This window comes from Argopecten irradians, chromosome 12 (genome assembly GCF_041381155.1).
Source record: "Argopecten irradians isolate NY chromosome 12, Ai_NY, whole genome shotgun sequence".
NCBI lineage: Eukaryota > Metazoa > Mollusca > Bivalvia > Pectinida > Pectinidae > Argopecten > Argopecten irradians.
In genome coordinates, this window is record NC_091145.1 from 9,455,349 (window position 1) to 9,467,502 (window position 12,154).

At 34.6% G+C, this 12,154-nt stretch overlaps 1 protein-coding gene across 2 annotated transcripts; it reads right to left on the bottom strand.

Annotated features, from left to right (window-relative positions):
* Positions 1-639: 639 nt before the first annotated feature.
* LOC138336167 (ras-related protein Rab-7a) lies at positions 640-9,737 on the bottom strand. 2 transcript variants are annotated; one of them, XM_069285507.1, is made up of 5 exons: positions 9,599-9,737; positions 8,264-8,319; positions 5,750-5,876; positions 5,120-5,338; positions 640-4,620 (listed from the first exon to the last, which is right to left on the bottom strand). In XM_069285507.1, the coding sequence occupies exons 2-5, from the start codon at positions 8,314-8,316 to the stop codon at positions 4,402-4,404; spliced, it is 618 nt and encodes a 205-aa protein (XP_069141608.1). In that variant the 5' UTR covers positions 8,317-8,319; positions 9,599-9,737; the 3' UTR covers positions 640-4,401. The 2 variants fall into 2 exon arrangements, with proteins under 2 accessions (XP_069141608.1, XP_069141609.1); XM_069285508.1 differs by having other exon boundaries at positions 8,264-8,316; positions 9,599-9,688.
* Between the last annotated feature and the right edge of the window lie 2,417 nt (positions 9,738-12,154).

Genomic DNA, 12,154 nt, shown 5'->3' on the forward strand with positions numbered 1-12,154 from the left:
AGGTCATCCAAGCTTATCAAGGTCATCCAAGTGTATATCAAGGTCATCAAAGCATATATCAAGGTCATCCAATCTTCCCATGGGATATATGTGTAAGTCAAAAGTCATCCAAGCTTCACTGGTAATAAATGTACATTGCACCAGAATGAGACGTCATCCAAGCGGTTATCAAGGTCATCCAAGTGGTTATCAAGGTCACCCAAAGTTATATCAAGGTCAAACAAGTGTATATTAAGGTCATCCAAGGGTATATAAAGGTCATCAAAGTGTATATCCAGATCATCCAAGTGTATATCAAGGTCATCCAAGCATATGTTGAGGTCATCCAAGCGTATATCAAGGTCATCCAAGTGTATATCAAGGTCATCAAAGCATATATATCAAGGTCATCCAAGCATATATATCAAGGTCATCCAAATGTATATTAAGGTCATCCAAGTGTATATCAAGGTCATCCAAGTGTATATCAAGGTCATCCAAGCATATGTTGAGGTCATCCAAGCGTATATCAAGGTCATCCAAGTGTATATCAAGGTCATCAAAGCATATATATCAAGGTCATCCAAGAATATGCCAAGGTCATCCTAGCTTCATAGGTAATAATTGATATAACTTAAATTGACTGACACAACATAACTGTTCATGATTTATTGATGATTTTATTTGTAAAGTACATTGTACATATAATATTTCATCTCTAAGCATTAGAATGTCGAGATGCATGCATACTATTGGTATGTATTGGATGTAAAAAGTGGTGTTGCATGCATTGAATACAGGTTTATAAAGGTATCAATTCAGCATTTCTTCTTTCTTCTAAAGGTCAGACTTTAGTATATGTATGTTGTGTCTGTTTACTACTTTAGTATATTACTTCTGTACTCCAACGGGCACTTACCTCTGCTACGGAGGCGAGTGCCTGAAACATACAATGCCCACTACGGTAATTGTACTAACTGGCCAGGGGTTGGGATGGCATCACAGATGAATTCACAGACTATAACCTGTTACCATTGTTAGCTCAAACTGAGGTGGAATCAATGCCATATTCGTCACAAATCACAAGCAAACCTTCTAGTAATGTAGCTCTAATCATAAAGGAATATCATAAAGGAAATAGCTTGTAGAAGTTTTTTGAAATGAAGATTGACAAAAGCCCATATCAAAGTTTCATCTTCACCATAATAGTTCATCAGAACTAATATTGAAGGTACACTCACTAATTTGTTAAATAAATCATAACTAGATCAACATTCTCAGAAATCACCTAATGATAGAACACATCAACTTCTTCATATCAGAATCACACATGAATAAATGAATCCATGCAAGACCCTTACCTTTAATAAAGAGGGTATAAAGTGAATGAAATTTCTACACCTTTTTTCAAACACAAATCGATGAAACAGTGAGCCTTTATATACAAAAACATTACTTAGTAAGTTATCCTTCACTGGAAAATCCTTAATTACAGATGTGGAAAACAAATGGAATACAACATACTGATTTGTACATTACAAAATTTGTGTGAGAAAGTTTTAAATATTATTCACAATCAAATGATGACCTTCACAAAGTATTTGCATTGAAGAATGGAAAATTCTACATAACCAAACAACAAAATAGAAACATTATTTCACTGTGGATTTTCTTTTCCTAACAAAAAGATACATACCAAATCTTCTCCACGTACAAACACTTTTCATTATCACTTGTTAAATGAGTCTAGGTGCCGATGAGAACTTTATCATTAAAATCATTCATTTGATAATCATTTATGAAAAAGAATCAATGTTTCTTTAAATACTAAACTCCTTACTACTAAGTTTTTTATGAATATAATAGGTTGAAATTTATTCTTCAGAAGTGATGACGCAAAAATCAATTACCTCTGCAGTTTTGTTTTCATCCCGACAACAATCTCTGTGGAATTGTTTCTCTGTGATATAAATGTTGTAGAAAGCTAATCTGGTGATCCTATGTACATGTTATACATATCGACAACCATTTACATAATAACAAAATATCTATATACATGTACTACTTATAATAAGTATACACTCCACAAAGCCCTCGCACACAAACCACATACAGGCGCTTACTTACATGCAGCCATTCATAATCTTATCAGTAATTCTCTACACATAAAGTTATGTTTATACACATATATATTATATCGAAAAAATTGACTTCCAATTGTCATGATGGTAAACAGATTTTAAATAGAAAATAGTAAGTTTGTATTAAAGTATTAGAATATATAGATGTCTTTTTGTGTAGCTGATATCAACTTGTAGTCACCTCTCACTCGACTCTCCTGTACAACTCAAACACACTGCTTGCCACTTCAATCAATAAAATTTCATTCTTTGATGGGATAGATGCAGTAAGACATTGGATAAATTATAAATAATACAAGGAAAAGACAGTACAGTAAATGTATACACAACGTTTTTCTAAATAAAGTCATTTTCAAGTAGTTTTATTGATAGGCTTTCTGATAAGAGGTCAAAAAATGAAAATCTTTCATTGCACCAAGCAATATTATTTTATTCTTTTAACTTTTATTTTAGGTAAGATCTTGTCAATTTCACTGGTAAATTACCTGAAAATGTTATCCAGTTGTACATAACATTTTTTTTCAACTGCCACATGTACTTAACTTTTCATACATTGTCAATTTTGAAAATGTATCATATTGGTATATAAATGATTAATAACCGAGCCATGATCAGCATTATACAGTAAAACTATTTGACAAGTCAGTTTTGATGAATTATCAATAGACTTCTGATGAATATTGTACACGATTCAGATTTTTAGAAAAAAAAAGTTAAATTGATCTAGCACTATTTAGCCAGGCAAATTTTCTTAATGACAGGATGCCCATTCTTAACAAAGTTGTTATGCATGTATTACGACTAGACACATTTCAATTTTATTCATTCAACAACAGTAACAGAGAAAAAAGTGAAATAAATCTGAACCATCACTTTCAAAAACAAAAACCTAACACATAAGTGCACATGACTGACAGCTTCATATTTTGAGAAAAATAGTGGCAAACTGACCATACACTGATGTGAATTATGGAATTCACATACAATATATGATTAGTCTGAAATATCATATTTTCTAATCTGAAATGTAACACATATATGTATTTATACATAAAAATGTACCCCTAAAAAGAGCAAGCACTGCTACACATGTTAACATTTCAATATTGATCGTAATCACATAAATAAATAATTGCACCATAATCAATGTTTAGAATTTGTAAAAACCAGCACATGAATATTTCAGCCACAGCTGTCACACATAACAGGGGTGATTATCGAACATAAGGTTTTTACACCAAAAACTCTTGGCCATCTGAAGACGTGTGTAGTCTTCTATTGCTAAAATGGCCCAAGTAGCATTCAATATAAATAAAAGGTATGCCTCATCACTACTAAAATATTGAATACGAATGTCATTCCATAATGTCCGCTCAGTACCTGTTTGATCCCTATGGAAGAGTTTGTGACCTAGACCCTGTGTCATCTGGTTCAATAACGTAATGGCACACTCAACGCGGATCAATATCTTGTATTACGCATCCTCTTATGAATTCCAGAGTTATCTGCCCTTGCAGGTAGGCAATGATTGTTATGTCATTTTTTTATGAGGGCAATGTCATATTTTTCAGGGAAAATAATGTATTTGTTGCTCATAAAGTAATGATGTCGGAATTGATACCTACCAATAAGGGAGATAACTCTGAAATATACAAAGATGGATGATAGTTTTCACTATTGTTTGGAAGTAATGTAAAATTGGGTTGAATCAACCTGTTTAATGAATACTGTATGACATGAAATGATCATCACATAGAAACTTTCATTGTTTTTGCAATTGCTTTTATCAATTTAAATCAAACTATGAATTATAAAAGCAACAAAAATTGACCCATACTTTATTGGAATCATTATCCTTTTGGCCAATCTCAAATATCTATGCCCTTAAACTACTTTGAAAGCATTAAACCACAAAAGAAAGGACCCATGAACATTTCATGTGATACAGCAACAGCTGTGTTTCAATGATTGATGTCCATACATAAAATCCATGAGGTGGTCTTATCAATACTTGGGGAATGCAATATACAGTTTTGTGCTATTTTCTCATCCTTGATTCGAATGTGTCATTAAGTCAGTGAAGCCAATACAGGGATCTAGCTATCACAAACTTGGCAGAGTATTTAAAGAGTATCCAGCATTTCAATCACACATTTAAGTCAACCACTGACCTTCTCAATGTACCATTCTCACAGCTGGAATAATTTGAGACATTTCACAACTGTAACAGCTGAAAATTGTCTTTTGTCATTTTAAATCACTTATCATTATTTATGCTGCATTAGCATCCACAGCCTTCCTTGGGCTTGTTCTGATCATTGGTGATTTTGATTTGATCTGGAAACTCATTGTACAGCTCAACATCATTCTCCTGTGCCAAGGCGTTCTTGGCCACTGTCTGGAAAGCCTGCTCTACGTTAATAGCTTCTTTAGCACTGGTTTCAAAGTAGGGGATTTCGCCCTTGGTGTTACACCAACTCTGCGCTCTCTTTGCTGTCACCTACGAAAGAAAATTTATTGCACCGATATGGATACTTGATGGAAACTTACAAAAGACCATATATATAGCAATTAATTAATAATAATATTTATACAGTATCTGAGAAACTCACACATGTACAAATGTTCAAATTCTTTTTATATTATTCCACCAGAAAACATTGCAAAATTTTGGGATAAAAAATTTTATGTCCAAAATTTGTGAACTTTTTATTTCTTTATCTAAAATGTCTAATGTGCATATTTTTTGAGGGAGGAGGTCAGCTCTTTAAAATAAATTTACAGAAAAAACATCCTTAAATTGAATTCAAATAAATTGAAGACTTTGTTTAAATCAAAGCATTTTGTTAGTCCCTACCAATCTTTGAACTTTAACTATCTTAGTAGTAAATATAACTTGAATGCTCTAACCACTCAAAGTGTTATCAATATAAGGAAGTTTGACTGTATCTTGATTTAGATAGAGAACCTTTCTTTATAAACATATAATGGATACTTACAGCCCTGTTTTCCAAGTCTATTTTATTTCCTATTACAACAAATGGAAAGTTATCAGGATCACGTGGACTAGCTTGTATAAGAAATTCATCCCTCCAACTGTCCAGAGATCTAAATGTATTTGGCATTGTAACATCAAAAACTAAAACACAACAATCTGCTCCTCTGTAGAATGCCACTCCCAAACTCTGGAATCGTTCCTGACCCGCTGTATCCCAAATCTGTAAACAAACACACATTATTCACAGTTTAATCATCAGAATTGAAATCCCGATATTTCATTCCACGCTTTACTTGGTAAATTACTACGACTGAAAAAGTAATAGAGAATACATTGTGTGTTTTTCTATTCAACTTAATTCAAGCTCTGGTTTTATTCTATGAACCTTAGGTATAAAAGTCAAGTTTCTAAAAATTAATACACACAGGTTTATATTTAGAATTTTTGTGAAAAACGCAGATACATATTTACAAGTAATACTGAGTGTAGCGATATTTTTTCCTAGTATTGAGATGTAAAGACAACCTTTGTCATTCAGTCTCTTAATGAAGGATTGGCAATTACACATAACATGCTTATCCGTCAGAAAATGAAATCTGTTGGTGTTTGCAGATGGTGCCTGTAGCCTTACCTGCATTGTGACAAGTCGGTCGTCCACCATCACCTCCTTGGTAAGGAAATCAGCTCCTATGGTAGCCTTGTACTGATTACTGAACTTTTTGTTTACATACTGGTTCATTAGTGATGTCTTCCCCACACTGCAATCCAGGAAGTTCAAATATTATTCATAAATCTTAAGAACTCATGACTACAGTGGATGCACAGTCCTAACGATGAATCCACTTATCTAAGTGTAGATTTCCGTATTAGTAATGACAAATAGTATCAATTACATTTTACAGATTTAACATATTTTTTTATTTTAATGACATCCATCCATTATAACTACTGTACATGTAAATAATACATACAGACTATAATGTGTATATGATCCACACGGTTTCACATATTCAGCTTTTAAGCTCTATTTGCAGTATTTGTCTTCCATATCCTACTTCACTATCATGAAATTAGGCAAGACAAAAAGCAATTAATATAAAATCTTTTCATACCAGGAAACAAAACCCTTTACAGACACTAGAAAATTTCATCTGGTATGATACTATTTATCATTGAGTCTATAGGACTTGTCTATGGTTGTAAAAGTTATTTTCTTAAATGAAAGTGGCTTAAATACAGCACCGGCAGCAGGTATAAATCATGATTTTAAGTAAAAATCATGAAACCACATAAACTTTGTTGATTATTAATGATTAACCTGAAGTTACCTGTATGATTTGATTGATTGTATTATTGTATATTTTGTATTTATCCTGACCATATGTGAGATAAGCTGTTAAGCTCAACATGTATTACAGTAATCAAGTTTAAAGTAAAGTCAGTTATTATTAGTAGTAGTAGACTAGTAGTAGCAAATGTAATTCTAGCATGTCAACTTCATATAGTCTCTTTCACATATGAATTTTCTTAGAATATTTAGTGTCTATTTTTTCAAATACTAATACCAGTACCGGTACTTTTTAAAACAGGTACCAGTATGTATCAGATTTTTTTTAACAAGTAACGATACTTTATTAATATCAAGTACTGGTCTCCATGCAACCCTACACATATTCAGCCCTCTTCTTTGTATTTTAGCTTCAGCCTTCTAATTGTTAAGTTTTAGAAAGGTGGGCAGCATGCAGTGCGAATTATATTGTAAAGCACTTATCTTGTGTTTGGATCATGATATGGTTGGTTTAAACTGTGATTTTGCACTTTACAATTCAATTTATTTTACATGAATGATGACTGTGATTAGAAAATTACATGTGTGGTAAGCATATGAAATTATCTCCCATATCACTTTTTATCATCAAGTTATGAACCAATTGATAATCAAATAAAATAGAAATTCAGTCCAACACTTGCTGAAGCAATGAATGTCTCCAATAAAAATATTGCACTGTAGTGTTAATCAGGATGGGTATTTTGAAAAACAGTACTGTGAACGTAGATATTTTTGCGAGTGCTTAATTTCGCGATTTTTGTGCATAAAACCTTTACAGTGATTTTATTGGCGATACTCTTTCATCGACAAAGTTTATACATGTACAAAATATTACATGTGGGGGAACTTCACATAATGAGCGAAAATCCCCCCTTGCATAATTTGCAGTATTTTGTATGAAAATTCAGAGATGAAAATGGAAAATTTTGAAAAAGACTGAAATTTATTTTTTGGGGGAAATTATATGGAATTACAGGTACCGGGAACCTATTTTCTGAAAGTCAAAAAGGCTGAAATCAGTCAATCGGCTGAACATTTTCATCCCTGGAAAATTGATTAATTTTTCTTTAAAAGTCAAGAATCAGAGATGTAATAATTAAGCTTATAGAGCAATCATAAACTTTGGGAATAATATTATCAATTTATATGAAAACTAGAGTAGTTTAATGATCATTAATTTACATACAAATGTATATATTTTTTTTTTTACAAATTTTCCATGGTACCAATGAAGAATTTGCAGAACATGTATGGGTTACTCCACCTCAAAGAAGTAAATAATTTAATTTTAGTAGAGTTCTGTATTATACCTCATTTCCTATATACATGGAGGTACCAGTATGACAGAGCACATATATATATTGACAAGCTACTAAGAAATCAAACCAGAGTTTGTTTGGTATAATGTGTCATTCTATGTTCAGCTATGGCCAATATCATTTACCGGTAATTAAAGGACATGCCAGGTTTAGGAGGTGACAAATGCCAGAGTACCCGGAGAACGGTACCTGGCAACTGCCCCACATGGGTTTTGAACTTGTGACCCAGAGATCTACATGGAAAACTTGTGACAAGTTGTGTTAATATGTCAGTACATCTTAACCATCTGGCCATCAACACAATACAGACCTTATTACAAGTTCAAGCTCTATAGTCTATTGAATGGCAGCTAGAGTAAGATTTTTTAAGGTTATAAGATGAAGTTACATTGTTGAATGGTTTCGATGCACAATTTAGATTTTTTCAAAAGTTTGGATTCCAAATTCAAGTTTCAGTTGCATTATTGAAGCATTTGCTTTTAACAAAATAGCTTACCCACTGTCTCCCAGTATTATAACTTTTAACAAAACCTTCTTTCTTGAAGACATCTTCTGAAATACAAAGAATAACAATGCTTATATTTCTGAAAGACTAAACTACACTGTACATATATAAGATACAAACACACAGTTAATGCAATGAGACAAGACACTTTGAAGAAAATTCAGCTGTTTGAAATTCTATGGCTTCAAAATACTTTCCCATATGTGTGTCTATACTGGGTATTTTGATATGGTGGTGGTGAGGGAAGTGGGGGTTGAAGACTCCAATTTAGATTTAGTTGGTAAAATGACATAAATTCATACAGAATGATATGTCATTAATTTCACGGGTATGAAAAGTAGAGCCTACACATCATGACATGCTACAAACACATGACTTGTCTCATTTGTGTATTGTTATGCTAGAGTAGTCACCAACAAAAGGAGTATCCTACATCTTTTGGATGGACTTGTGATCATATGATCATACAGACGGCCGAGACATTGGTACACACATTCACTGATATTACTAGGTATATTAAGGAATAAACTGGCATTGACATCCAAGTCACAAGACAAGCAAAAGATAAGTAACGATGTGATGGATATGCGACCATTATCAAGCTGTGTTAACCTATAGATACAACAAGAATAATGGGTGTGGTTACATATATGTATCAACAAGATATTTACTGAGTTACATACAAAAACCCATTCATTATATTCATGTCATGACTAACTCATGTACAGTAGGATGGTCGTGCCTAATATCACATGATATGACCCATTTTTGTTTTGCTCACTCACTATCACACAAATGCATTCAGGTTTTTTTTATATATTATACCGTCACTACAAAGTTTATCAAGATATGGCAATATTTAAATTGTAAATAAAATATAAAATAATACTCATGTCGTTATGTTTAAAAATCAATTATCAAACGTAAATTGTCCTGAAAACCACAATGTAAACAATGATTTGATTCTGAACTTATCCATGGGCAACGATGGTGACCCTCCCCAAAAATGGGAGGCAAAATGTAGGCCCATCTTAATTTACACTGAAGTTACGCTTCCTTCGCATAAATAATCGTTATGTAAACGTTAAATATGGCACGTTCTGTTGTTATTTGTGGTAAGCAACTCTAATTATTGAGAAAATGTGTCAAAACTGAAACGCACAAAACAAACGGGTCACAAGATGGATCCACGAAGTGGAACGTCAAGCGACTAGCGAGCTAAAATTTTCCGTTTTAAAGTCAAACTGGTGTCTCTCGTTTAAATTCCGACACCTCTTCATGTCAGATATAAATTAAATTTTCTATAATCATCAGATTATACCATACCTTTCCTCAGTGGGTGACAGATGGCTTATATTTCTGTGCAATAGGCCCAGTACCTGTGCTCTGCATATGACACCTACTGCAAAATGGCGTAGTCGCGTGACCCATGACGTCATCTTTTCTTCCTCTTGCCTCAGTTCTATTTTCCAACATGGCAGCCCACACGAATGATAACGTGACTTCACGTCAGATCGTTTGCGGAGTGGTGTTTGGAATGTGCATTCTATCACTTTTATTTACATTGTTCATTTTAAATAAAATTCGTTTAAAACTTGTCAAATTTATGCTCGAGATATCGTTTTAGAATAAGCTTTAACAGGTGCACAAAGGCGACCTACGTATATATACAGTACATAACTGTTATGTACATTTTAGTATATATTTTTTATTTCTAAGTAGAATTTCTAGCAACAAATTTTATTGAAGTAGGTATATAGTTTTCACCCCATAAACTCCAGCTTGTTATGTAGTCTTGGTTGTGCAATTTGAAGTTTGAAACATTGATTAAAAGGGTACGTGGCACAACCGCAGAGAAGCATCTCTTGGCATATATAACAATTAACTTGTATCTTTTAAACTCACAATTGTTAGACCTAGACCCAAAAAATATGTCTTTTTAGGGTTACCCGACCGACCTAATGTTTTTTACCCTCACCCTTATTTTTCCTCAATCTTCTACCAAAAAAAATTAATTAAAAGTCGGGACTTCGAACTTAGACTCCGGTTCCGGCCATTACTTTGGAGTGAAGACACTAAAAAAAAACCCGACCTAGCGACTCCCCCCCCCCCCCCTTTGACCAAGACGCTTATCCTAAAAAATGAAAGATTATATTCTTTGTAAAAAGAATAAAAACTTTGTGGAATAAGCAGCACAAGTTATCAAGACTACAAATTAATAGGATTGTAAAATAGAAATCAATGCGCCTTTTTAGGTCATCTGACCCGAAGGGTCAGGATGACCTATTGTCATCATGCACCGTCCGTCGTCGTGCGCCGTGCGCCGTGCGCCGTCCGCCGTCCGCCGTGCGCCGTCCGCCGTGCGCCGTGCGTAAACTTTTTATTCAAACGACTTCTTCTCAAGAACCAGAAGGCCCAGGGTACTCATATTTGGCGTGTAGGTTGCTGGGATGGAGGGCTACCAAGTTTGTTCAAATGAATGACCTTGACCTTCATTCAAGGTCACAGGGGTCAAAAAGGCTAAAAATTTTAAACAACTTCTTCTCAAGAACCAGAAGGCCCAGGGTACTGATATTTGCCCTGTAGGATGCTGGGATGAAGGGCTACCAAGTTTGTTCGAATAAATGACCTTGACCTTCATTCAAGGTCACGAGGGTCAAATAGGCTAAAATCCTTTAAACAACTTCTTGTGAATAACTAAGAGGCCTAGAGACCTGATATTAGGCCTGTGGCATGCTGGGATGAAGGGCTACCAAGTTTGTTCAAATAAATGACCTTGACCTTCATTCAAGGTCACGAGGGTCAAATAGGCTAAAATCTTTAAACAACTTCTTCTCAAGAACCAGAAGGACCAGGGTACTGATATTTGCCCTGTAGGATGCTGGGATGAAGGGCTACCAAGTTTGTTCAAATAAATGACCTTGACCTTCATTCAAGGTCACAGGGGTCAAATAGGCTAAAATCCTTTAAATAACTTCTTGTGAATAACTAAGAGGCCTAGAGACCTGATATTAGGCCTGTGGCATGCTGGGATGAAGGGCTACTAAGTTTGTTCAAATAAATGACCTTGACCTTCATTCAAGGTCTCGAGGGTCAAATAGGCTAAAATCTTAAAACAACTTCTTCTCAAGAACCAGAAGGCCCAGGGTACTGATATTGGGCCTGTGACATGCTTGGATGAAGGGCTACCAAGTTTGTTCAAATGAATGACCTTGACCTTCAATCAAGGTCACAGGGGTCAAAAGGGCTAAAATCTTTAAACAACTTCTTCTCAAGAACCAGAAGGCCCAGGGTACTGATATTTGCCCTGTAGGATGCTGGGATGAAGGGCTACCAAGTTTGTTCAAATAAATGACCTTGACCTTCATTCAAGGTCACACTGGTCAAATAGGCTAAAATCATTTAAATAACTTCTTGTGAATAACTAAGATGCCTAGAGACCTGATATTAGGCCTGTGGCATGCTGGGATGAAGGGCTACCAAGTTTGTTCAAATAACTGACCTTGACCTTCATTCAAGGTCACGAGGGTCAAATAGGCTAAAATCTTTAAACAACTTCTTCTCAAGAACCAGAAGGCCCAGGGTACTCATATTTGCCCTGTAGGATGCTGGGATGAAGGGCTACCAAGTTTGTTCAAATAAATGACCTTGACCTTCATTCAAGGTCACGAGGGTCAAAAAGGCTAAAATCTTTAAACAACTTCTTCTCAAGAACCAGAAGGCCCAGGGTACTGATATTTGCCCTGTAGGATGCTGGGATGAAGGGCTACCAAGTTTGTTCAAATAAATGACCTTGACTTTCATTCAAGGTCACGAGGGTCAAATAGGCTAAAATCTTTAAACGACTTCTTCTCAAGAACCAGAAGGCCCAGGGTACTGATA